Raw genomic sequence first — 27787 nt, 5'->3', positions numbered from 1 at the left:
TGTGTCAGTACAACCCCAAACACGTGAAATATTTTCCCAAGATGACTGCAGACAAATTAAGTTTGTACCAAATTTTTCTCAAAGATTGGGATTTCTATAGAACAAGAGAACAATTGTGCTCACAGAAGAATGCTACTGCAAGATTTTGAGAATTAAAAGAACGTTTTCTTAATCATTTTTTAACTTCTTAATCATACTTTAATACAAATATTATTCATCTACATGACAGCTCAACCTATATAGAGAAAAGGACAAGACATTTTCATCAAGTTTGCCTAATAACACTGAAATTTCCCATTTTCTACTTAAAAAGACTGAAATACGCTCATTTAGGTGCTGCCAAGAGTCTACATTACTAAAAACCACCAGGAAAAAAAAAACCACAACTTACCGATATTGCCAACCAGTGACGAGATTGGTGTATTTCATTAAGTAGCCATAAATATTTTCCATGTGATCACTATAACAAAAAGAAAAGCAATCAGATAATATCAAGTAGTAAAGCTTCAGTTTCTAAGCATCATTATCTATTCCCTGAAAATTAATTTTCACCTTCATTTTTTAGAGTGGCACTATCTTTTAAAAAAACTACCAATACTTAACAGATTTTTCAGTCTCATTTCTGAGATTATTTCATAAGACAGTTTAAATGGACTTACTGAACTCCGAACAATTTTCAGGCATAATTAGTTTCACCAACACTTGAGATTCATTCAACAGTCATTCTAGCCTAGTTTCAGGTAAATATACTTAGCATGCATACTTTTGTTTTGTGTTCCCCCACCTAAGTAAGCTTTGTAAACAAAATTAACTTTCTTTAGCTTATTAAGAGAACCTCGATCATGGTCACTAGCCAAAACCTGCCCCTGGGTACTCCTACGGATGGTTCTGCTCATCTTTAATTTCCAGAATCCTTCCTGATTGTGCAGGTGCTGTGCAGAAGACAACATGCATGTACAGGCCATATCAAGATATAGTGAAATATAAAACAAGCCTGAAATGTCTCCTTCTCTGGCCTGGCAGGAAAATCCAGTTGTTTCGAAGTCTGAACTTGCAACATCCACCAAAACTAAGAACCCACAAGGCGCACTTCGTGTGGAGACTTAACATCGCTGCAGACAAAATACATTGGCGCTTCTGAAAATCCGTTGTCCAAAGAAAGGTTTACAAGTCTTACGGCAACAAACTAATCTCCTTAAAACCACAGCTTAAAACTCAACTTTATACAGCACACTCCCGTAACTCTAGAAATGCCCCTGCAATGCCCCTGACTGGTGCAGCAGAGCACAGTCCTATTGCGAAACGTGCACTCAGACACAATTCAGGTCCAACATGAGAATTAAGTTCCTATTTTATCCCAACAAAGAACTGAAACAACAACCCAAACATCAGACGCTAACCATTTGCTTTTTAAAAGAATCTAACATTTAAGCTATCTTACTAGATTTTAAATTTTCTGTAGCTCACAGAATGTTGAAGATTAAGGGAAAATTATTGAGTCGATTGGAGCAGCAGCCTGTGTCAGTCATTAAGCGGTCAAAGTGCCCCCTTATCATAAGGGGTGGAAAGGTGGGGACACACGGGCCTGCTAGAGCCAAGGGAACACCTTCATTCATGGATTTGGGTCCCAATATAGTTGCACTAAGTATCAGTGTACATGTTACAGAACAGCTGAAGCTGCTGTCCATGGTTCATTTCTAAACAGAGTCAGTATCACCAGATTACATTTACTGAGTTGTCAGGTATCTAACATGTTACACTGTTTCATCCGAAAGGAAGCTGTTTAGGACACCACTACTGAAAACAACCTCATAGTAAGTCACTGGCATATGAGGAAGCCCCTGCATACAGTAACATTATCCGAAGAGATGCAATGCACGTTTTTGAAGAAAAACCAAGTAGCTGATTTTTCACGTTACATTTAAAAACAGAAAAACACATACACTAGCTGTCAGTATGACAGTACTACCCTGCAATGGAAAGCAGCCGGTGGGACTAGCTAGGAATAGCTCATTAAGTGGTACTATGCAGACAAAAACAAAACCCAGGAGAGCAGAGAGTATTTGGGCTATCATACATCTTAAACTCATAAAAACGCTAAGGAGACATGACCAAACACGTCCTCATTAGCTGTTATGGCATACAAGGGAAGCGCAGTTTAGACTTATTCACCATCACAATTAGGCCGAGAACTGTGAGATTGCAGTCATAAAAGTGCATGAACTTGTCTTTAATGTTCTGAAAATTGTCCCTAGTCACAGCTAATTGATTTCCATTTTGCCTAGCAAATCCAAACTTCACCCTTGCTTTTCAATCACAGCCTGCAGAGCTCAGGGAAGAGCTGCTGCCCTGTCCCGCTGAGGGCCTGCCCCAACCAGGGGCACACTTCATGGAAGGGAACAAAATGAGAGAAGTGGCTTCAGACTGAAACGAATACAGCAGGACCGTGTGTATGGCCTCGGAAGTTCATTCACTGGACAACAGTGGAAAGTTTAAAGTGTCTTTAATTAAAATTATTACACAGCTTTGAGTGGGAATGATGAGACAACCGATCCGTCCGTCTGTAGGAAACACCACCTGCAGCACTGCCAGAGCGGTACCGCCATGTCGCCTCAGCACCTGACTAACTTCTCCTTCACCTGCGTCTCTCCCCACAGGGAGGAGCCCTCCGGCCAGTCCCATGGCTAAACAGGACACAGCAGCTCCTCCAGGAATACTAGCCTCCTCTTCGCCAACTCCCTCTGGCCTGGGTAGTGCCACGACTGATGGCTTGGCTGAAGAAAATGGACAACAGCCCCTCAGAGAAGCCCGAGGAAGTGCCCGAAGGGAGCCAGTGCCCATCTTCAAGGTGACAGCAAGTACACGCGTGTAACGCAGCCTTAACTTCGACCCCACATCTCAGGCATGAACTGTAACTCAATGCAAAGCTGATTTTGTCAGACTAGGCAATACTGGTCACATTGTTTTCTACCTTGACTGTGTCCCTCAACAGAACTGTGAAAGCCATCGAGACTATATTGAGGTTTCACCCCACCAAAGGCTGAGCGAACTTTTAGCAGGTGCGTGCCACAGATTAACCTGCCCAAAGGGTATGAGAAGCTCGGCTGGTATTTAAAACATTTCCTTGACAGTGTAAGAGCCTGGAAGCAAACAAACAAGTAGAAGAGCAAGAACATAGCCCTCACAGGCATCAATCACACTCTCCCAGCACAAATTCACACACCGTGTGCCTCAGAGTTTTCAACACTTGAAGAAAGGTTTATTTTTAAATAAGTAATATTTTTATACACTAAAAAAAAAGTTTAAATTCAGACTGCAAATCATAATTCACAAAAGATAGATTTTGTTACTATCTTGTAACTGTCCACCCCTCTTACAGGAACAGAGCTAACCTCCTGATCTTCCTTTGTGTAAACACAAGTACTTTCCTGGGAATACAGCAAAACATGCTCGACATTATTAATAAACAACAAGGCCACAGAATTGTAACCAGAGCATTCCCTTCAATAATTTTAAGGTAAGTGCCTCCAGAGCAAGAGTTAAAATTAAATGTTGTAACATCAGCTAAAGCAGTGTCATAAGGCAGCTAAGACCCTGTTTAAAAAAAAAAAAAAGTAATATTACACAAGAATAGAATAAACAGGGCTCTTCAGGGAGCTACAGAAAGCTTCTGAGATGGCAGATTTTGAGAGCAAGTGGTTTGGGTGCTGGCTCTGCTCAGATAACCACAGCACCAGCAGTGGTAAAATGAGTAACATCCTTAGAGCCCTTGCCAGCATTTATTCCTAGGAAACAATAGTGAAATTTGTTTTAAAGTTGTCTGCAGAACTTCAGAAGCCCCTATCATACCCCACTTTGGGGTTTCTGACTTTTAGAAAACAGGTTGCAGAAGTGACCAAAACCACTAAGCAACTTCGCACAACACTCACAGCAAGGCCTGGCTGCACTGGGATCTTTCTCCCTTTTAGCAAAACCTGCTGCTAGCTACACGCATACATGTGTACCTACGGGTAGCATATCTTTTAATAGCCAACTTGCTGCTGCTGCTACTCAAAATGCTCACAGCAGTTTCAGATTGTCAAAGGAACAGGAACAGTTCAGCCACAATGAGTCAACAACTTACATAGAAGTTTGTGTCCTTGTTTGAAAAGATGACAAAAAATGAGTGCAAGTGTTGCACCAGTTTATGTTAAGCATGTTTTAAAAAAACGACAGTTCCTGAATTACTTTAAGTAATGACTCCTTGCAAATCATAATCCAAGAAAAAGCTATGCAGGAACTTGTGGTACAGCACCCGAACCTCAGCCCAGCACATCTACCCCTCAATCAATGTTTGTGGGGTTTTTTTTTTTTCCCTGAAGGCTGAGCACTATTGAACTTTGCTGCCCACCTATCTCACTTTTTCAGCCCACTCGACAATATTTACGAAACTAAAATTGTCTCTGTAAGCAAGTGATTAAAGTTTATGAGAAATTACAAAATGGTTCGTATTCTTCTCAGAGGACAACCCCGCCCCATCTCCAGTGATGTCTTCCACAAGCCATATTTTTAGATACCCAAGCACCACTCAAAGACGAGAGGAATAAAACATTCACCAAGGATTACCGTTAGTTTATTTATCCTTTCTCCCCTTACTTGTCCTTTTCTGCTATGCCCCTTAAGCTGCAGCAGCTGTCGGTGCCTTGCAGCCTGGTTTCCTCCTCAGGGGAGGAAGGAGAGCGGGTGATGGCAGGGCCAAATTCCTCCTGTATCCTGTTTACATGCAGCACCCAAGTCTTGAACACAGATGCTGAGGCACAGCAGCTCCACGATGACGTCTTGCAGGAGCTCCAGCCAAGCCAACTTGCACCTGACGGGCACAGGGCCAACATCTTCTCCAAGGGGAAGGCTCTGCGCAGGCACCTCCCCACCTCTTCTTCTCACCCCTCACAAGTAGGGTGCTGCCAACAGCAGCACGAAAATTCACCTATCCACCAGGACAGGGCTCGCAGCACACTTCAAGGCTGTCCCTCGGCCAATTTTAATTTTGATGGGGCACTTGGCAGCACCATGGGGGACACTCAAAGCGGCCAGGCCTCTGCAGGCCCCGCAGCTGCTTGAGGAGCACAGCAGCAGCCAAAGGCTTCCCCGCGGATTTCCGTAAGCTTCAAGCAGCTGCTGGCTGCATGTGGATCTGAAGAAAGCACGGTCATAACAATGCAAACCAATGAATGGCTTTGACTACACAGTTTGAAAAAACAGCAGGAACCTTTTTTTACTGAACTTGGTCTGTAATACCTTGCTTATTCCTCATATACCACTGCAAAGTGCTTGTCTACAATGTATTAGTTCCCTTTTTCGTTAAAAGCGGGCGGGGAGGAGGAAGAGAAGATAAAGGGGAAAAAAAGTTATGTCAGCGTGGAAACTTTGCACATTATCTTCTGTGACTGCAAAGATCCCTGAGTCCCAAGAAGCTGCCAGCACGCTCAGCACACCCCAACTCCACGGCTCTCTGGGGCAAAAGCAGATTTGCCGGCACACCCAGCAAGGCAAGGCAGGAACCTTCATCCAGCTTGCAGCAACACATTAGTTCCGCTTTTCCAAATGATTTTGGAAGAAATAAAAAGCTAACCTGCCCATGCAACTCACCAACAATATCATGCAGTCAACTGTAGAGCAGCCGCAAGAGCTCCTGTTTGTCAGCTCATCTGTTTCCATTGTGTTCGACTGCGAGTTTAGAAACCAACAAACAAGTGCAAAGAGGAAAGGTCCAACAACATGACAACAACACTGACAGTAAACCCTGTGAACTGAATGACTGGCTGCAAGCATGAAAACATGCTAGCAACACACATCTGTATTAAATATAAGAACTTCTCTGCATATTCCTGTAAACTGTTAGGAGCGCGCACATGAACTGGAAGAGAAGCACAGATCTGCCATGAAGGACACAAAATGAGCCCAAGCCCTGCAAGCCCAAGTTATCGACAAGGCAGTTGCATTTACACCTAAATTTTCTACTGGCACTAAGTTCTCCAGGGGAACATGACAAATCCAGCTTACAACATTTTCTGCTGTTGTTGTGTTGTTTTTTTAAGGCCATACTAATTAAACTTGCAGTTCTCTTTTCTGCGTTAAAGGCCACAGATCAATTATACACAAATGAAACAATACTGTAACGCTTTTGTAGGGTAGCAATGGGAAAAAGAAAAGGAGAGAGACCATTTAATGAATAAGAATCAAAATACTGCTCTCACTGGACTACTGTAAAGCTGGTAATATTTAACTACTTTATCATTTAAAGAGCTCTTTAGCTCTCGTCTGCCTGTAAAAAAAAACTGCAGTGAGTTTCAGCTAAGCAATTTCTCTTGCATGTATGTAAAGAGCTCAAGTCAGCATGAACTCTACCCACACACAATTTATTTGTGGGTTTGCATCAGCATAATACAATTCAAGCTGGACTTGAGAGTCAGCAGCCAGCCCTGCAGATTATTCTGCAGGGATAACCAGTACTCAAGCTATTGCTGAACAAGTAACTGTAGATTTAACTCACAGCAACATCTTAGAGGTGGAAGGTACAAAACCCAGGCAGCTCAAGAGGTATGAACTCTCCACCTTATGTCCCTGGAGCACAACTATTGCTTCCTGTAACTAACAGCATTTACGTTACCAGTTTATGGCTGCACACCATAATGCACAACTTCACGTATTATTGTTAGCAGAAACCAAAAAACTCTCCCTTCAAGTCTAGTTTCATAAAGCTCAAGCAGCAGACCAGTTAAAGCTGCTCTGCTCAGCAGCTAGCAGCAACGTAACATAACAGCGCAACGTAAGCTGGGCAAACACACTGATGGATGAGCACCTCTGAAGTTCTGCGATATCTGCTGTCTACAGCACTTCAGAAAGTGGCAGACCCTGGTAAGTACTAGTCACAGACACTGATGTTAAAACCTCTGCATCAGTAGTTACTCTAAACACACTCCAGCACGTTTTAGCTCATCAACTGCTATGCATATTTCTCCCTCGGGCATTTTGGTCTGCTTCTAACCTAGGAGCTCATAAACGTAGGTACATACACTGATTAGCTACCCAAATAAAAAGTAGAGACATTTATTATTTTTGAACAATCTTTGAGACACTTCAGGTTAAACACAGGATAAAAATTACTATTTCCAAGCAAGTACAAATATATCCATCCTTGGATATACTCAAAACTCAACTGGAGAAGGCCCTGAATGACCTGTTGTAACTGTGAAGCTGGCCCTGCACTGCGAATGAGGCTGGACTAGAGATATCCCAACCCAAACTATCCTATAGCTTTTAGATATACAGAAATTAACCCAAAATATTCCTACATTAAACTTGAGGCATGAGGTACTTAGAAGGTTTAAGCGCTAATTAAGAAAGCATCTGTGTTAGTTTAACCACTCATGGTTATCACAACAAACAAAAATAGCAGGACTACTTTCTCGTTCAGTGCTTTAAGTGGACAGTGATCCCCAGACAAGAAATTACTCAAAACCGTTCCTGTTCATCATACAGTGAACATCAGGCATTATTCATTTGATATTCATGCTCCAACAAAAAGCTTTCCTATGATTTTCTTCTCCTATGCTCGTTAGCGATGTTTATGAAGGAGTGATGCACCAAACAATAAAGAAAGAGGATACTGTCATCCCATTTTACTGACAGGGAACTGATGTACAGTGAATTTTCAGCCTTCCTAGCTTTGAGCTCGCTGTGGCCCAATTTTTTTTCCCTACCATATCTTTGCAGTTGATATTTTCAAATCACAGCTTCTGGTGATTTCAGCTGCAGCTGTGACCCTGCAACAGTTCTGCAAAATCAGAGCCAACTGTTCCAAACTAGGCCTCTGAGAAAGAGGAACATACAATTAGTGATTACAGAGGAAAAACAGCTTAAACAACGTGACTGTTAGCACAGAGGAGGTCAGAGCCAGGGTGAGAAACGAGCACATTAACACAGCATCCTGCAGCTCTATCCAGAAGACTTTTGGCTTTCTGTTGCAGACCACTCGCTCCTTGCTCCTCCACTGCAAATGAAGTCAACTTCGGCAAACTGAGCTCTGTTGGAAATTAACATCAGTGGCTAAACACTAATCACATTTTAAACGATTTTCAGACTCAAAAACTTTGAAATTTACATGTGAAAGACAGAAAGGCACATCCAAGGCAAAAAGCCTTCCCCATGACACTGATGTTCCTGCTCCAAAGCAGAGAGGCATCCCAGGTTGTCAAACATGAGGTTGTCAGCTTAACACGCAAAATAACAGCACTTCTCCAACCCCATTTCAGCCTGTTGCATTTCATCGTTAGATGTGCAGTACAGAAAACATGAAACCATATAAGCTTTGCAAGCACCCTAAAATGAAAGTTGTCAGACAGCGCTATCAGCAAGCAGTGATCCCCTACAATAAAAACTCATCAGCACCAGCTGATGATGGGCATGTGTGTCAAGGCAACATCCTTAAGTAAACAGGGGTCCATGCACAGGTGCTGTGATTTTCATGGTACTGTGAGTACAGCACAAGAACCAGCCTAGGACAGCCTACCAGCAGCAGCAGGCACTTTCTGCCTGTACATTAAGCCATGTGATTAGGTCACACGCAGTTTGTTTTTCATCTTCTCTCTAGGGAGAGTGTGTGTGTGGCAGAGGAGGATATTAATATTGTAGGCGATTTTAATTAACATGCTGCTACACGATTACATTAGAAAAGACAAGTTGAAAAAGTACCCTTTGCGCTTCCAGGACTGGCGCTTGTAATGGCCATTAGCTCCTGGAGAGATCTGTTCCAGGAAAAAGCACCAATTATTTGATGGTTAAAAGCTATTTAAAGTTTCTGCTTTTTCTGTTCAGCTTAATTTTTAACTCTGAATGAATATCCCAGTATTAAGAAAAGTATCCCACATGTCAGAACCAACTCCCACGTTTGTTGCTCCTGCCCCAGCAGCTTTTACAGCCTGCTCTGGGAAGCAGGAGAGGGATATGGCTCTTGAGAGCTGCTCACAGAGCAGCCACAGGGCTGGAGACACAAACTCCGAGCTCACCGCCCCAGTTCGGGTCCCTGCTAGAACACCAGCCATCACCACGGTCTATTTAAGTTGCCCAAACCTGTTTCCCCAACTGTACCCACTTATTACACACTCACACACACACTTCTTTCAATTCACAATGAATCTGAGCTGTCATCTGCTCCATCTCTGTTCTTCCAGTTTGTGAGTGCCAACGGCTCACCTGCCTTTTGAGAAGTGCTTGGGGCTTCAGCAAGAACAAAAATAAACAAGATAAATAATGATCTTAACGTTTTAATAACAAAGAACGGATCGTGGGGTTGATATAAGCAGCTGAGCATTTTAAACATGGCCTTCTTGTGTGTTGTGAAGAGACAACTACGTTGAGCGCAGCGTTTCTCAGTCGGTGCTATGAACACGGTATACTCATTAAGCAAGGACTCAAACGAGGATAAATAAATGCAGGCACAGGGCTTTTCAGCCACTTCCCACCACCACGGTAAATGAACGTGACAGCCATCCGCGCCTGACTTCTGGCACCAGAACGGAGGGCAGCACGCACGACCACCGGTGCTGTGAGATGCCCGGCAGCCGGGGCCTTCCACCGCCAGACGGCTTGGGTGCCATCACAGGCCTTCAGAAACAGGCTGAGGTCACCGTGACGCAACCATGACATCAGAGCCACCATGCAATGGGCAAACCCCCCACAGAACCGTAATAAGTAATAAATAGAAGCAGTGGGCGCTGCCGCGATGTCACAGAGCCGGGCGGCAGCGGGAACCTGAGGGAACACCGCACGAGCTGAGGAACCTGAGGTAACGCCATGTTAAGGCCTGGAGGGGGCTTGGGGACACCCAGTACCAAAACCCCACGTGTGACCACAAATAATTAGCTCCAGACAGCACAGGGAGAAACCCCAGGACATGGGAGACAGAGAATAAAAATGCTTGCACTCCTGGTACTTCCTTACTGGGAGCTGTCCCAGTGTGACGTTTGCGTAACGTCTCTTTTTTTATACTTTTCAAGTGGTAGGGACTTAAATTCCAGCCTGTTCTCAGGAGTCCAAAGTTAATTAGGCCAGCTAATACACCGTATGGCAGCCTAAGCAAGAATTAGATGCTTACATTAATGCTATAATGAGAAACGCCGGTTTAGAGACAGGAGTGAAGGATCAGCAAGGGAGAGGTTCGCTGTAGGAAGCGTTGTTAAACATTACGTTGCCATTACCCAGTTTATCTGCTTCTGCCAAGCTGGTTTCAGCTTTAAAGGGCGAAACACATGAAATTTATCCTCCAAGATTAAGCATTCTTGGAATGCGAACAGAAAAACACAGAAACTAGAAAAACTCTACATATTTTCCTCACAACTAAGACCGACATTAACTCCACCCTCAATAAAAAGGGCTCTTATCAACATCTGCTCAAGAAGATGGTATCAGTTTCAAGACACTTCCCTTTGTTAGAGCTAATTAATTCACTTCACAAGACAGCATGAACAAAAATAATAGTAATTAAGCACTTCCACAGTCTAGCTCAGTCTCACACACTTTGCTTCCACTTGGCCGAAGTGCAGCAGATTGTTAGTCACCCCAAGTTAACTGAGATCAAACTCACAAGTGCAACAACCACCTCATTTAAAACACTATTCCCGTGGTATTATTTTATGGAGAAGGGTCCACGATCATCTTGAAATATAGAATTAAAATGTACCCATGTGTTTCAGCTGCCTGTTCTTCTGTTGCACTACTGCATGCTCATCTGCTCAAATAGAAGACTGACGTAAGGTCAGTAACTCTTTACGTTTTTTGGTTGGTTGTTTTTGGGGGGAGCGCTTGTTGTTGGTTTGGGTTTTTTTTGTGTGTGTGCACGTTTATGAAGAGCAGTCAGTGTCAATTGCAAAACAAAGCCCTTAAAAGACAACCGTCACCCAGCGTTAAATTTCTTAGCTTTTTGAATTTGACTTTTAAAAGAGTTATGATGCTATAATGCTGCTTTTTTTGCCAAAGCCCTCTCTCTGCTGTTTGTTTGCATTGCTGTTTACTCACTCTCAGCCTCTTTTACTCAGGCCCAAAGGCCCATGGAGTAGTATAACAAGAGAAACCATCTTAAGCTGATAACTAATAGCACGCAGAACGCATCCAGCATGAGGAACTCTCTTACCTGTCATTGTCATTCCTAGAGGGAAAAGTCTAGGAAACTGACTGCCTTAGAAACTACTTCCACTGAAATGTTCTTATATACTAATTCACAACCCTGCAGCATTTAGTAAACTTTCAAGAGCAGATAAAGTTGACTTGCTTCCTTGAAAAACAGCAAAAGACATCTGACCTGTAACACTTCATAAATATCTGTGGCAACATCCATAGTGAACAATGCTTAAGCCGTTTAAGAAATAGGGAACAACGACAGTTACCAAAAAGAAGACATGAGGAACTAAAAAGCAAACAGGTTTTGAAATATAACTTGTAATCTTAAAATCAGCTATCACTAAGAAATTAATGAGCATGTACATATATTTCTACCAGCATGGGAACAAGTGCTGTGAGCCCTTTTAATAGAAACTGAATTGATTTATGCATTTGAGAACAGAACCATGAAGAAAAATGTGAGAGGACAGCACATTAGCACATCTCCAATGGGGAAAGACAATCTCATTTCTCTAGTCAACTGCAGTGCCTTGAACTTTTAGCTTCGTAGATAAACGAGAACCAGTTATTGCAAGTCATTTCTCTCAAAATTATCTGAAATTCCCTCAAGGCAGGCTGAGAGGATTTGTTATATTTCCTTGGCAAGTACTCTGACCAGCTTTCTATTTAGCTCACAGATACAGATTCTGCTTGTGAAATTTTTATGTTATTTGAATGACTATGATTCACACATCATACGAGTACCTACCAAAGCTGTCCCCTTTCTCTCACTGCTTTGAAGCTACTCTGTTCACTCAATCTAGAGCAATGCAAAAATTAATGAAGATGGACAAGATTAAAAGTAGAATTGCTGAATGCAAATGGGAAATGCCACTTCCTAAATTGATAACTGCTGAAAATAAAGAAACAGTTTTAAAACAGAAAGTTATAATTTTAAATTACTTTATCAAGTAAACTTCAATAATTGAAGCTATTCAGTAGTCTCATCTCACGTTAACTGTTTTTCTAACTGGAAATAGGGATAAAGAGTTGAGCATGCAGCACAGCCTCTCAGACTCTTTCTTATCTACTTCACTGCAACTAAACGTTCACACCGTTACTGGTATCAGTCAAGAAAAGGCAGCTTAGCATTGGCTGCTCTCAGACACACTCTGAGACTTATCACACATCCATAAGTAAGCAAGATAATTTCCTGTGAGATGTCTAGAAGTGCAGTTTCTCCAGACTCCCATACTCAACTTCTTCTAGGTCAAAAAATAAAAATAAAAAAGTACCTTCCTTCACTCTGAAGAAACTGAGCCATACAAGCTGCAGAAGGCACCACTGTATGGGCTGCCCAAACTCATCGCACACAGGCTCTGAGTAGTGCATGTCTGCAAAGAAATTTATCTATACTTCTACATAACCTGAAGCATTCAGCTGCCTCTGGTGGTTTCTCCTCCACTGAAAAACATTAGGCCTAACTCTTTACTACAGCTCTTTAAAAACCTCCCTACTATTTCCCTACAAAAAATATAAAGTTAGACTTTCTGCTCCATTTTTTAATATTCTCTGGACATGCACCGTACACCAAGGAAGCATGACTTTCCAGCCCTCTGAGCCATTATTTCAGGTTCCAGCAGCGCTGAAGATTTCTGTCCCCTTCCCCCATACACACCATCGTAACTCCCCATTCATAGCAGTAGGGTATGAAGTACTGGTCCCATTTGTCTTACAACCACGCTCCAACTGTTTTGGAAAGGACACTTCACCAAATACAGAGTTACACTTCTGCACCAGATACAGTCTGTGCTGACACAGTACTTCAGGACCTTACTTCTGCTACAGTGCATGACCATGCACTGCCTACATCCTGTGCCAGGAAAGTTAAAATGGGAGAACTTCCACCACCAGAAATCTGTTTCTAAACCCAGTATTTTAGGTACTGACCCATTTATTACTAGAGAGGCCTTCCTTTACTCAACAACATTCCATAATAAAAGTAATCCACTGAGCAAAAACTAAACTGCAGCATCCCGACAGGAAACCATCCTAGGGAGGCAGGGGAAAAAGGTGATGTTTTGTCCCTAATTAAATATAAAAAGCTGTAAATATAAAGAGCTGTAAATAGATTTCCAACAGAGCAGAGACTAACAGCAAGGTACCTCCGTGTCCACCATAACACAATTAATATATTAAACTTGTCCCAAAGACCTACAAAATAAAAAGTTTCCACTAGCACATCAGAGCAATTTAAGCCACACACTGGTAGTCGCGAGGCGTAACATGGGCAATTCCTGCTGGCTGCAGTGAGCCCGGCAAGGCGCAAAGCAGGCGGGCTCAGCAGGTCAGCGCAACCTCTGTCCTACAAGCCACAACACCGAGCAAGAGCAACAGAACAGCCGGGCAGGTAATCTCGAAAAGGGGACTTTCAAAAGGGAGTTACTTACGACCTAGATGCTCAGAGATGCCTGCGCCGCTCGCTCCCTGTTAAAATCATTAGGCATGAAGCACCCTTGCAAGCTGGGCCTAGGCGTTTGTTTCTCTAAGGCAAGCGGGTGACCCCCTTCCGTCCCGTGCAGAAGCACAAGGCGCCCCTTCTCCTGCCCCCAGGAGCAGGACACAGGACACAGCAGAGTGTCCACTGACTGCTCTGGAGGGTCTCCATTAGCAGGAGAAACGGGCAAACTTCACACAGCTGCACTGTTTTCAACGGCAACACAGCCCAACTCCAGTCAAGGATGAAAGTCCTAAAGCAGTCACAAGTCCCTCAAACCTTAGATGCCCTCGATCTGGATGGGAACAGAGACTCCTTGAACCAGAAAACACGTTAGGAAAAAAAAAAAAAAACACATGAAAACCCCAAAATCCCCTTAACACACAGGGGGATCGCTTGTTCAGAGGAAGCATTTTAATTTGAATCTATTTCTAATGAACCTTCTGTGGTCAGCTTTCCCCACGCTTCCCTCGCCCTACCTGACTAACCAGGCTGGCGGTGAGCGGCCACCCCCAAAACACGCCAGGCAAAGCCGTGCCACTTGGCAAGTTTCTGGCAGGAACCGAAACACACTGCTTCGATGAAAATACCGAGGTTACAGCCTCAAAGAAGGCAGGCCAAGCTAGAGCTTAGCACAAAGTTGGTGGTTTTTTTTTTTTTGGAAATGCCGAAGAGAGGAAGGAAGGTCTCCAACAACTTTGAATGGGTTTCCATAGTCTAACAGGGGGGAAAAAGAAGGAGCAGCAGCAAGCAGGGCGCGTCCCCAGCAGCGCCCACACCGTGAGCATGTGGCTCTGCTCACCCCCGACCACATGAGAGCCGCCTCAAAGCGAAGGCGCACGCCCCCACCGGAGCCGCGAGGCAATCTAACAAAAAATAGTAACAATAATACAAATTAAAAACTAAAACAAGAGTCGGCTTGCAGCTGGCTGCCGCCTCCCCGGGCGCTGCCCGAGCTATCCCGGCGGAGGGCACCGCCAGCCCGGCACCAGCCCCGGGCTCCGCGGGCTCCGCGGGCTCCGCAGGCAGCGGCGGCTCCCGCAGCCGCCTCCCGCCGCGCCGTCCCCGCCGTGCCCACCTGTAGTGCCAGCCCTTGGCGCCGCGGCCCCCGCCGCTCTTGCCGCCGCCGCCGCTCTGCCCCGCCGCCGGCGGCTCCGCCTTGCCCTCGCCCTCCGGCCCCTTCATGGCGGCCGCGGGGTCGGCGCACTGCATGGCGCCGCGCCTCCCGCCCCTCCTCAAGCCGCGCCGGGGCCCGGCCGCGCCAGCCCCATGCGGGCTGAGATGGCGGCGGCTGCCCGCGACCCCCGCGCCCCGCTCGGCCCGGCTCCCCGCACGGCCGGGGAAGGCCGGACGGCTCCGCACCGCCCCGCTCCGCCCCGCACCGCACCGCTCCGCCCGGCCGCCCCTTCCGCCTCAGCGCCGCCGCCATCTTTGGTGCGGGCAGCGCCCGGCGGAGGCGGCGGTCGCCATCTCCCCGCTCCGTCATGGGCAGTCTGGGACCCCCTGGGAGACCTCTCGTCTCTCAGGAGAGGGCGAGCACACCTGTACAAAAATAAATGAGTTTAAACAAACATCAGAGTACGCCTGCCCGCCCCAAGGGACGCGGGAGCGAGGAGTCCAAGCTTTGTCGTGTGAGGGTTGTTATGGGCAGCACCGTGGAATACAGCCCCCGGTGCCTTCCTCCTTTCAGGTGGGTTATCTAGGAGGAAGGCAGCCTTCGTCTGTGTGAGTACACTGTCACCGCAAAGAGAAGACGGGGAATCGCTCCCCTTCCAACTGGGCAAAGCCAACCTATTTGGTAGTTACGGTCATTACTTACACAAAGAGTTTAGGGCTGTTTAAGATACCTCGGTTTAAAGGACGTTTCTGTGGTAGCTTGCCAGACAAGTTTCTGTCAAAGACCCGGTGAGCTGCAGGCTTGCATAAAACACCTCTCGGGTACCAGGATTTTTTTTCAGGAAAAGGTTTTCTGCCCGTGGGAGCGGTTCTCCTGGCCGGCTGATGCCCTCTAGTGAAAGATTTAGGCAGTCTTCATGGAAGAATATTTCATTTCAAATCAAACGCCAGACTTGATGCCAAGCTTGATATCAAATATTCAAAGAAACCCACATCTGTCCTCCAGTTCAACTTTTGCAGAGATCCATAAAACAGGGCCAAATTTAGAAGTTCCCAGAGCCTTATTCACCAAGCAAAGCCTGACCTTGAGAGGAAGTACATACCTCTTTCTATTTTGCCACCAAATACTGCATGTGGGCAACAGTTAAGTATTTTTTTTCCTTCACAGAATGACACAAAGCTAACTGGGAAAAGTAGTTTTTGGTTTGTGTACTCTTTCAGGCCGGGCATCACTTTTGCAAAACCAAAATGCAGTTGATTGTGGCTGCATTGCTTAAAATCGGGACGAAGGATACTTGCCGTGGTTAGCGAGGCTGTGGTTCTGCTCCACATCCCATTTCATCTGATCACTTCTTCCTCCTCTCCTCCCCAGCTCACAGGCAGGTTGCTTGGACACACAGCTACCTACCTTTTTTGTGGTCTCACTTTCAGCACAGCTATATTATGGTAAACAACTGTTACACAAAAGATGCTAAAAGTGCCCTACATGAGAATGCATGTAAGTCAGACAGAAAAAAAAAATGCAAAGGAGAAGTTATTTCAGACAAACAGTTCATTTGGCCAGTTGCAACCCTTCAGTACAGAGTACATCCCTCCCTGACAGCAGCTTCATAACCCTGAAGGCTCTCTTGGTCTCTCCCATCAGCACGTCCCAGATTTCCCAGCAACGTTCAAAACATTTTTGCATTTGGCCATCAGATGAGGATATGATTTTACAAGTATCGTGTCTTTAAAATGTATTTACAAGTACCAAGCCAGCTTTAAGTTAGCCTGTATCATTCCTCCTTGCCAAGCACACACACACACACAATCTCGGCTAACAGACCCCAGTGAGGACTGCCTGTTGCACCTACAGCTATAATACGTCTTACAGAGACATAATATATTACCACTGCACAGGCATAAAATCCCCCGCTTCTGCCTTTTTACAAGCACACTCATCACTGCAGGAAAATAAAGGCTTTTTCAGCTGCGTGTTTCTCCTGTGGAACCACAAGAGAACAGACCAGCAGAGTCAGATTGTCCATTGAAGAACATTTGGGCCAAAACTGCGTTCCTCTTGCCCTCTAAACATGTTAGTTCCTCTCCTGCTGATCACTTGCAACCTTAACTGGAAATATAATACCATTGTATTGTATCGTAATGCATGCCAACACCACTGAAATGTTCCTGGGAAAACGTGAAGCAAAAGCAACTCAGGCAAGAGTCCCATGTTTCCATGTTATTTCCCCTTGCTTGAGGACCACTGGTCCCAACAGAAATGTAACTTCACCTGTGCCAGACCTTCTGTTGCTGTCAGACAGGCAGCAGGACGTTACACCACCCACGACCTCCCCAACACAGAAGACAGGCCGGTGTTTTTACTGTGTGTTTCTGCAGCCTCTCAGGATCTGATCCGAAAGTACAGAGAGTAAACTCTGATGGCAAACCCCATGCATTTGCATTTTTCTTTTTAAAAAGTGCTGCACTTGCAATACCAGAGATTATCGTAAGGTGGCATTGACAAAATGCTTAACAACTGCATAACCAGTTTTGCTAAGAAGGCACTGTTAAAGATGTCCTTTACCTTTAGTTTACGTTTGTTACTAGTTATAACCTGTGGTCAGGTTCACTGCTCTTAGTCTCTTTCCCCACTTGTAATTTAATGGCTCAAAAGGACCAAAATCACAGCAGAGCACCCTGCCACGAGCATGCCTGGCCCTTACCCATCGCTGTGATTTCTGGCGCTGCCAGTTTCTTTCCTGGAAGAACTCAGAAAGTGTTGCAGCTCTGGGGGAGGAAAGCATGAAAAGGATAATACACATTTATCAGTATTTGTCTTTGTAGGCCTGATGATGGCTACAAACAGAAGTGAATTGCATTTTATTGTAACTCATGTTAAAGCAAATTTGCCATATTTGCTATAATTTATCACTCTGATGCTCTTAGAAAATTGTCCAGGATCTGATGAAAACCATGGACTGCTCCTGCAGATTTCTTCCAAAGCTTATAGTCTGGCTATATGTGCTTAACATTTCTTCACATCAGAATCATTTCTTCAGAGTAGCAAAATCTATCCATGTTCAAAGACTAAAGCTCTAAAATCCAACATATTTCCTCATCAATTGTATTCCTAAATATATATATATATTAGTTTTTTTCTAAGTAGAAATGATATGAGTTTTCTGTCACTCCCTTGTTAGTTGGTCAGGACTTTTTCCTGTCCTAAAAATTATCTTTGGATAAGACCAAGCTTCATATAATTTTAAACCTGTATCCTAGCTGGTAGCCGGTGCAGGGGAGATAAGCAATCACTGCTGCTATCTGCTAAGGAACTACATCCCCTACAGGCCCTTAGAGAAATAACATAAATCCTGGAAAGTACCGCCTGCCTTTCTTGCACGAGGAGTGCTATTTCTCATAAGCATCATAAGCATTTTAAAAAAAAAAAAACCTACTTGTATCAAGAATAAAAGCTACCCAGCCACTACAGCAGTAGCTAACATGACACGAGAACAGGGAAAGGAACACAGTTATAAGACCAGCCTTTCTCCTATAGCAGACTGAATTCACAGCTCTAATTTTCTGACCATAGGTGAAAATGGCCAGGGAGGGCAGGTAAAGGTAATACAATTTACTTCAGCCTCTGGGGTGTTTTATACTGTTGAGATCGTTTGAGAATCTCTAATCTGGAGCTTTACAGACATCACTGTGTTACTGGGCCCGTGGCTTTGCTGTAAGTTAGCGTGTATGCGAAACGCTGCACTGTTTGACGTGCAGGGTCACTGGTGCTTGCTTTTAATGGCTATTCATCACTCCTGTAGTCTTAATGAGTCAAAACCTTTATTTGTTTGGGCTTTTCAGTCACCATCAGTCATCTCATAATTTCCTTCCCCTTCTCTATCCATCACTGCGCATTGTGCTCTGCTGTAACACAGCTCCACTGAATCTCAGATGTCCAGCTGACAGGACCAGAGTCACAGACGGCAGCAGCTCAGGCTGCCTACAAAGTTTCCCTCCCCGCTTGCATCCCCCACAGTCACATTTGGCACCGTTTCCAGTTCCACGCAGTGTGACTGTGCATTGAGTCATGCTCCAGCCTCCAGCGTTACATCACGCAGCACAGCCCAGACTTGGAAATGTAAACTGGGGCTCGGTCTGGCTGGAAGCCGGGAACCCGGGCTGGAATATTGTGTAATCCCAGCAGGGCACCCTCTGAGGAAAGGATTGTGCCCTGGGAGCTCAGGGAGGACAGGACTGAGGGGCCCTGATTCTGACTCTGGAGCAGCTTCTTCAGAGTTGCTGCCTGGGCACGGCTGTTTCTCCTTGCTGCTCCTGCATGGAGAGAGCCCGGAGCTCTTCCTCAAGCAGGCACAGGGCAGCTAACACAGCCAAAAGATGCTCCACAGCCAGCACACGGGGTCAGAGACTACAGCAGCCCCCACCGCTCTCCACACCTATGTGTTGTGACCACCACACTCATGTTGCATTTTATCTCCTGCTGCCAGCCTTGCCAGCGCAGAAGGCGATACCTGTGCTAAGACCGGAGGGTGAGACATTTCCGTAGCCACAGCACCGATGAGCATTGCAGCTGGATCCATTCTCCTGTGCTCACAAAGCTGCTCGGCACACTGCAGCAGGGTTTCTGGAAGCAGGCACGGCTGGAAGCAGGGCGACCTCTTGCACACCTATGGCCTCCCTGTGGGGAGGGGGGAGGCCAAGCACATCCCCTTCTCACCAGGGTGCTCACCAGGCACAAGGGAGCGAGGGCTGTGGCTGTGCTCCAGGCCTTCCCACCCGTTTCAGCCACCTCATTCACCTCTGACCTTTTTCCAAAGGCTTTTTCTGCCCTCCCCTATGGCACAACATGGCATCGCTGCTTTCCGCTGTTCTGCAGCTCACCGTTAGGACTCCTGCCCTCCATGGCTCTCAATCCCCTGTAAAGCTAATGTGTTTTTGTTAATGTCTCGCAAAAACTGAACGGCTGCTGAGCGAGTTCAGTTCTTCAGTCTCTAACCCCTTCTCTTTTTGTCCCTTGCTCCACTCCTACACGCTTTTTCTGCATGGTTTCTATGGCAACCTGTGTATCTCTCCATCTGCTGTAGGTCTCCATTATCATGGTTTGCTTCTTGTTATCTCAGTCAAATGCTATTTCCAGGTGTATCATGATAACAAGATCAGTTTGGAAACCAAGCCAAAGCACTCAGTAATTTTGGTAGGTGAAGCTGTCCTTTGTAATCCGACTGCTCCATCACTATATAAGTAAGATCTGCATATGGGAGACCGATACTGAGCTCTTCTTGCTACCAGTTGTCCTACTTGTACCTGCATGCTCCTCTAATCAATTCTGCATCCACTTCATAATTTCCAGATGACATCCTTCCTTCTCATTGCTGCCCTGCTGCCTACAGAGTAGGTACATTTGGATTCAGGAAAGTCTCTGTAGGTCTGCTGTCTGGGGTTTGACGTCTATTTTGAAGACAATTAACAATAAGTTACCAGTACGGTTTTCCTTCCAGAAGATGCATTTTTCACTTCTGTTACAGTCCTGTAATATTTTGCTTTGCCTGAAAACCTCATCCATTGGATTGCAGGAAGACCTAAACGCTACAGACTGTTTACAACTGGCTTCTTGGTCCATTCTGCTTGGATTATGAAAATTGCTTGGAGTTGACTTTGATTTCTATACGGCTAAAATTCAGCCTAATTTTCTGCTAAGTACCTTTTTGGAGAACTTATTTAAGTGTGGGAAAAAATAATAATAATTAAAAAAAAATCTTGCTATCTAATCAAACCAGAAGGTGCAGCAGAGAACTCAACTGAATAGAATGAGTGGAGTAAAAACTTCACTGTTGATTTATTTTCTGTATCCCATGAACTGGTAAAGCCAGACTGCAAGAAATCCGTGTGGAAGCTGGAAATGACTTGGACTGTGAGTTCTTAAGGACATAAACTGGCATTGTTTATTTGTATCCAACATCCTGAAGGAGCTACGCTGAGCTACAGGCTGCCTCTGTATAAATGGCTACTACTTAATACCTACAATTAATAGCAATTTTGCATGCAATAATCTAGTGTTTATATATACATTTTAAATTCTGCAAACCTTCCATTTAGAATATAATTCAGGGAAAACTTGTGCCAAAAATTTTTCCACTGGAAAACAAAGAGGCCCGTGTTATATTTGTAATTTTGATGCTAATGCCAGCCAGCAGGCTGTCTGCTTCAAGGCGTGGGCCAGGTGTGGTGCTTGCAGTTTGGGTAGAGGCAGAGTATTAGCTCGAGCTCCATATGCCCATCTAGGATGTGAACTGCAATGCAGACAGAGCAGAACATCTCAGAAAAATACAGAAAGCCTAGTTACGAAAAAAAAAAAAAAAAAAAAGAATGATATACAGAGAAAACTATGCTTCAAACATCAACAGTTAAAGGTATAAACTCAGAGCTGCTCAAAATGGAAACAAATCAGAAGGAAGGAGATCAAGAGGAAAAGGCTTTTAGCTACATCAGTATAAAGCAAAAAAAGGAAAGGATCACCAGCAATGACAGCAGGGTAGAAAGCTGGATAGCTAGAAGCTAAAGGGATAATATGTTGCTTCAGTTTCCATACGGAAGATAATGCAACCCCGGAAGGCAGAGGCAGCACTGTCAACAGGCTCCAGGGCATGGGTATGGAAATTGCCACATGTAACACCGCCACAAAACTCAAAGCTTCTCACCCTTCAGTTCTGAAGGCTGAATAATCGCTATCAGCAAAATCTATAGGCTGCTTAGCACAAAATCTATAGGCTTTTTAGCACACGGGCTGTAGGGCAAATGAGTAACAAAAGTCATGGAGGGAAGGAGAAAATGGGTTAAAGTGCAAGATAGGCATGTTAAGTGCAGACCAACCCAATATCTTTCTTTGATAAGATAATTGCTTTTGTGGCCAAAGGAAAACTGGTAAAATCTTATCAGCTTGGACTTTGGTAAAACATTTGATTTGGTATTACTGGGAAACTTATTAGTTAAACTCAAGAAGATGAGGATTAACGTAAACACTATAAAATGCTGAAGGAATCTAGTACAGGGGTGAAAACTGCTGATGGTGTTGATAGCAAAGTTACAGGACTGGAGGAATCTGTCTTACTGAATAATGGCATTAAGTCAGCTTGGTGCAAAAAATGACAAGTGGGGTAATGAAGTTTGCTAACGACAAAGTTGGGAGACCTTTTCAATAGAGAAGAAGTCTTACAGGGAGGACTATATGATTGCTGTGCCCTGGGAACAGACATGGGATGAAATGTAACCATATAAAATGCAAGGACGTGCACTGAGAGACTAATAACCTTTCTGTAAAAATTAAAATTCATCAGCTGTGAACAGAAGAGGAAAAGCCAATGCCCGATATAGTTATTAAAATAATAAATGCAGGCTTACATGTAGCAAGGCAAGTATTTCCAGGAGAAATTAGTAAATACATACAAGGCACTGGGTGAAACTCCACTGAGGTTTTAGGGCATCATTCAGGTTATCAGTCCTCAGCAAGCCGGGGTTCACGCTGGAGCAGGTACAGAGAAGTGTCACCTGAATAATCAGAGAAACAGCAAAGAGGTGATGAGAGGGCATGAGCTTAGCTGAATGAGTGCTGGGAAGGGATACAATGCCTCCCCGTAAACGTGTTTGGGGTGGGCAGAGAGGGAGGAAAAGCACCAGTGGGTACTGCACTTTACCCTGCCCTCGGTTCGCTCCCCACAGGGCAGCCAGCCCCACATCTCCTCCCTCCCCACCTTCTGCCTGGTGCCTGCCGCGTTTGGCATTTCTCATTCACATCTGTAGGGATGTTAAAAGACCACATCATCCCCATAGAAAGAGCGCACCACTGACAGCAGGTCTGGTTTTTTTGTTTGTTTGTTTGCAGCAGCTGTTCGGCTGATGAAAACCCGTCGGCTTTGTAAACTCTGACTGTTGACATGTGCACAGCCTATTAGGTGCTGAAACAGACCAGGTGAGCGTGGGTGGGGGTGGCTTCGGGAGGGTTGTCTCTGTCCTCCCTACTAAGCGGACCAAGATCTTATGTCTGCTATGTACTAATGACTCACACTCGAGAGCTCTCCTGGGCTTATGGGAAAAACAAACACTGTGCCTATGTCAGCAAGAACAGATCCTTCTTCTCGCCTGAGGAAACAAGTCATCAGCACAGTCAGTGCTACATGGCTCCAGGGCTCAAATCTGAGAAAGGACCCATTTCTCGTGGCAGTTCTGTGTCCCCGGTTAAAACTGCTCACCCGCTGTCAGTCTCACCCCTGGTCAGTGCAAACCCCACGTGAAGGTCTCATAAATCGATTGATCAAGAGGCTACTGAATTGATATAGCAGCATTTTGTAATTAAAAACTTGCGCTTTAATTTAGAGGAAACCATTACAGTTTGCAATACTCAAGTACTCCATAGACTAGGGACATCTTATGGGGAGGGACTCTTTATCAGGGAGTGTAGTGATAAGACAAAGAGTAACGGTTGGGTAGATTTAGATTAGATATTAAGAATAAATAACTGTGAGGGTGGTGAGGCACTGAACAGGCTGCCCAGAGAAGCTGTGGATGCCCCATCCCTGGAGGTGTTCAAGGCCAGGCTGGATGGGGCTTTGGGCAACCTGGTGTGGTGGGAGGTGTCCCTGCCCATGGCAGGGGGTTGGAATTAGATGGGCTTTAAGGTCCCTTCCAACCCAAACCATTCTTTAATTCTGTGATCTTCAGTTGCATGAATTAGATCCAGAAGACAGCGCTTTGGTGACTGTGTCCACACCCTAGGGGCTGAGGACCCACCAGGACTGAAGAGGTTATGACAAGCAGAGAAGTATCAGGAGGGTTGGTGGCTCCTCTTCACCTCCACATGAGATCTTCACAGGGAGGGGATAAGCTAAACGGAGAAGAAAGCCACGAGGCACAGAGGAGCTATCCAGCCAGGGAAAGAGCTAACCATGGTGAACAGGCAGGAGAGTGGAGGAAGGTGCACCTAGAACCTCACAGGCCCCACACGTGCCCAGGGCCCCAGCCTTACCTTCACCTTCAGGAGGCTGTACCCTCAGTGCATCGTTTTGTGGTATTTTCTGTGAGCCCCAGGCACGCTCCCCACCAGCAGGATGCACCAGGCAAGCAGCCGAGCTGCTGTAGCCGAGAGCAGCAGGCGGGCTGAGCTGATGCCTCCCTCCAAAACCACCCACAGGCTCTTCCCAAGCGCTGGCAGCCGGCCTGCCTCTCCAAACCCCTCGTCGCGGAGCCAGGCGCCGCCGAGTCGGGCCCGGTGGGTGCAGGGCACAGAGGCTTGGCAGGGTGGGAGCGTGGGGCTGGTGAAGGCAGCTCTTGGGCTTCAAAATGGGGGAGAAGGCTGCTTTGGAGAGGAGATGGGCTGCCGTGGAGGGCAGAGAGGAGACAATTTGCAGGGAGTGATGGATGGTTAGACCATGTAGGGAAAAAGAACGACGCTGTGCTTCGTCCTGAGGACTTCGATTTGCCGTGCCACCTCGGGAGCCGTGCTGTCGGCTGGGCTTGGCTCTGGGAACGCGCTCCAGGGCTTTGCGAGCCAGCCCCTGGCGTGAGGGACGAGCCCAAGGAGCCCCACCGAGGGACCCGCGAGGGACCCAGCGAGCTCCTCACCGAGCCTGGGGCCCTCCGGGTGCCCACCCGGGGGTGCCGCAGCCCAGGCTCGGGCTGAGGCGACCCTCGGGGCCGCCACTCCCCCTCGGGGCCGGGCCGGGCCGGGCAGAAAGGCCCGGCGGTGGGGCAGGAGAAGCCGGCGGGGCGCAGGGCCCGGCCGCGGCCCTGGCAGGCTGCCTGACGCCCGTCTTCTCCCGCAGGGGCCGGGCCGGGGGCGGTGCTGGCAGCCGGGCCGGGCCGTGCCGAGCCGAGCCGAGCCGAGCCGAGCCGGGGCACAGCAGCATGTCGCCGCTCCGCGTCTGCATCGTGGGCTCGGGGAACTGGTGAGTGCCGCAGCGCGGGGCGCCGCGCAGGGGACCCCCCCTTCCTTCCTTCCTTCCTACCTTTCTCCCTTTATCTATCGCCTTTTTTTCTTCCCTTTTCCCGTTCCTTCCTTGCCCTCCTCCCCACCGCACCTGCACCGCCGGAGCCCGGGCAGGGTGTCCCCTCGGTGCCCGGGGGTCCCGGGGGCTCCGCAACAGGTGCCCGGCGGGTCCCGGGGGGGGGGCTCCGGGCTCGGCGAAAGATCTCCATGGTCCTGAAACCCGGCCCTGCCCGGTGGTGTCCCGGCTGAACCTCGTCCCTCCCCCGCTCCGTTAAACACAATAACCCCGGGGAAATAGAAGATTTGGAGCCAGGGCAAAAGCTCCTCTTGCTTTGGGGCTGGGGGTCTCTTTGTTTTGTAAGCTAAACGGGAATTGTAAGCTAAAGATGTAAGCTAAAGCTTAATTTTGTAAGCATTGTAAGGATGTACATCAGTAAATGCCAGTAACAAAGAGATGCCCGAGCCAATGAGAACTGCAAAAACATGAGGCTTCGACTTGATTTAAGTAAGTGTATAAAGCATTCCCAGCCTGGCACCAGGACAGCGAGATCCCAGAGAGGACCCGAGCTGTGCCTCTGTGGTTGTGTTTGTCTGTGGCAGAGCCCAGGCACTCCACATACAAGCATGGAGCAGCGAGCAGAGCGGTGATGCTGTTCGCACTCCTTTGAAAGAACCAGGACACAGGTTTCATTTAAAACCATGACTTAAATGTAGCCTTCATTTCTGTCATCTTCAGCATGTAGTTTTGCATCTTGGTGGAGACACAGCCTTGTAAAAGCATTGAGTCCCCAGCTTATCCCTGCCCCCATTTATAAGAATATACCTGCTACTGCTCGGTTCTTTCTAGCCTGGACAAAAACACTGCTTGCAAAAGCTCCTTGGCTCTGGCAGACTCACCGAAGTCAGTAACCCTGTCTGAATGGACTTCGCATCTTACAGTTTATATAACCTAAGCCCAAACAAACCAAACAACATGTATATGCATGTGCTTGTGATTAGCAAACCCAGCCTCCAGGTAGTTCTTTGATTGTTTTTGTACAAGGAGGGCAAGTTCTTTAAGATTTTTTAAATACCTGACAGCTAATTGGAAGCAAATACCAAAAAAGTCAATAGGTGAGGGAGTGGTTGGTTGTGAGCTGCTGAGAACACAGCGTAGTTACAGTGCGGCTCTGGACCCTCCTGCCTTGTAAAATCAGCCCACGGCATTTTGAGTCCCTACATGCATGACATGCTTCCAGATCACAGGTTCCCCGTGCACGACATCTCTAACATATGGTCTTTCACAAACAACCGTACAGCTAGGCCTTCTCTGGGAACCCACCATCACACAGCTGGCTCACTGCAGCATCCCCTTCCTTGGCCCTCACGGACCCATCACTCCTGCACCCTGCTTCCCTGACTGCCGCTGTTCCCAAGTCATTCCAGCGCTTGCTTCCCTCCCTTGCCACACTCCTCCTCCTCGCCTTAAACACAGCCTGCATGAGCTGCTTGTTATTGCTTCCAAGCCCCCCAAGAGCCATGGCTGAACATCCAGGAGTCAGCTTTTACCTTTGATCGGCCAACAATTAAAGACTTAGTTACTCTCTTGCTCTCATCCTCAAGCAAGCATCTCACGCCTTTTCCCAAGCTGTTCTCTTTCCATAAAACATTCTCAAAAGCCAGTTGGTTGTTTCTTCTTTTTTTTTTTTTTTTCCACAATGTGTATCTACAAAACTGAAAAGAGCTATGCCCCACAGATACTGAGACTCCAGTCCAGCAAATCGCTTCGTACTATCTGCTTACTTGTACTACCTGTCTGCCTGGGTTCATCTCTTACTTCCTACCGTACGGACAGACTGTAAAATCTCTGTGAAGTAGATAAATGTTGTTCTCTAGTGTTTAAATTACATCTATGCATAGCCCCTATGGCAGTACAGGTAATCTTAGCACAACACAGAAATATGTTTTTCTTTGGCAAACATTGTCTCCTTATATTCCTCCCGAATATTTGTGCGACAGCTCAGATAACTGCACGTGAGGCTTTCCTGCAGCTCAGAAACATGGCCAACATGTGACACAACATTTTGCAATAGCTAATGTCAGCTGCAGAAGTTCAGCAGGTCACACTGGCTTACTAAGTCAACACTGTCAGGAAACTCATGACTGATGTGGTTAAGTAAAGCAAGTGCTACGTTACGTCTTGTAGTTGTCAGCCAGGTACAGGAGGCTTTGCGTTTGTTAATCACGGTTCAGTTATCTGTTTTTAAAAATACAGGTTTATTTCACTGCCTGACCCTTCAGAACCCAAAAGCTCTTCCAATCTAATTATATTCATTTGGACTCTCCTCAGTGAAGATTCAGCTTGAACTAGGCATATGTCCTTACCCTGCACAGATGGCCAGGCTTTTTACTGAGGTGCATGGAAGGAAAATGAGTCAATGGCCATAAATTGAACTGGGGAGGTTCCAAATGGATATACAGGGGGGGAAATCTATGAGGATGATAAAGCAGTGGGACAGGTTGCCCAGAGAGGAGCTGGTCCTTGGGGAGTTTTCAAGACTCAAGTGAACAAAGCCCTGAGCAAACTGATCTGAATTCAGTGTTGTTCCCGCTTTGGAGACCTCTCAGGGTCCATTACAACCTAAGCAATTAAAAAAAAAAAAAAAAAGAAAGAAAAAAAAAAGAGGTGGTTGGCTAAGAGAGTCTGAAGGAAGATATGATCCTCATCAAGTATCTGAAGGAGAGAAACAATATCCTTCCCTCTTAGAACAGAAATTCTTAAACTGCAGTAAGATTTAGGTTAGATGTAAGGACAATCTTGCTAACGCTAAGGATAAGGATAGTAAAGCCCTAGGGGGCTGCTCAGGGAAGGGAAGCTAGCGGCTGTAGCTGAGGTCTGTAAGGCCTCCTTGGAACAGCTCCTGTTAGGAATGGCATGAGTACATTTCCTATGCAAGGGGCAGTTGAAAGGGATTAGCTGGTTTCATGGGGTCTCAGCTCTGTTTTTCACCAGTTCCAACGTGTGTCACAGATACCTTCATATTTGCATATAAAAAATAATGGGTCTTATTTAAATTATT

At 46.1% G+C, this 27787-nt stretch overlaps 2 protein-coding genes across 3 annotated transcripts in view; one reads left to right on the top strand and one right to left on the bottom strand.

Moving 5' to 3' along the window:
* The window catches only part of OSBPL11 (oxysterol binding protein like 11), a 37715-nt gene extending 22736 nt beyond the window's left edge, over positions 1 to 14979 (bottom strand). Inside the window, exons 1-2 of the mRNA XM_066999430.1 lie at positions 14712 to 14979; positions 392 to 460 (exon numbers count right to left, since the gene is read on the bottom strand). Of these exons, the coding sequence (XP_066855531.1) occupies positions 392 to 460; positions 14712 to 14845 (203 nt within the window). The 5' untranslated portion in view covers positions 14846 to 14979. The remainder of the gene's footprint in view (positions 1 to 391; positions 461 to 14711) is intronic.
* LOC106029917 (glycerol-3-phosphate dehydrogenase [NAD(+)], cytoplasmic-like) overlaps positions 9741 to 27787 on the top strand; it is a 31218-nt gene continuing 13171 nt past the window's right edge. The window contains exons 1-4 of one of the 2 annotated variants that reach the window (XM_066999441.1): positions 9741 to 9826; positions 10734 to 10794; positions 22629 to 22715; positions 24565 to 24687. In XM_066999441.1, coding sequence (XP_066855542.1) covers positions 24647 to 24687 — 41 coding nt within the window. In that variant the 5' untranslated portion in view covers positions 9741 to 9826; positions 10734 to 10794; positions 22629 to 22715; positions 24565 to 24646. The remainder of the gene's footprint in view (positions 9827 to 10733; positions 10795 to 22628; positions 22716 to 24564; positions 24688 to 27787) is intronic. The other variant, XM_066999442.1, reaches the window with a different exon arrangement.

This window comes from Anser cygnoides, chromosome 6 (assembly GCF_040182565.1).
Source record: "Anser cygnoides isolate HZ-2024a breed goose chromosome 6, Taihu_goose_T2T_genome, whole genome shotgun sequence".
Classification (NCBI taxonomy): domain Eukaryota; kingdom Metazoa; phylum Chordata; class Aves; order Anseriformes; family Anatidae; genus Anser; species Anser cygnoides.
The sequence above is the reverse complement of the archived record's forward strand: the minus strand, read 5'-3'. Positions and strand labels throughout refer to the sequence as shown.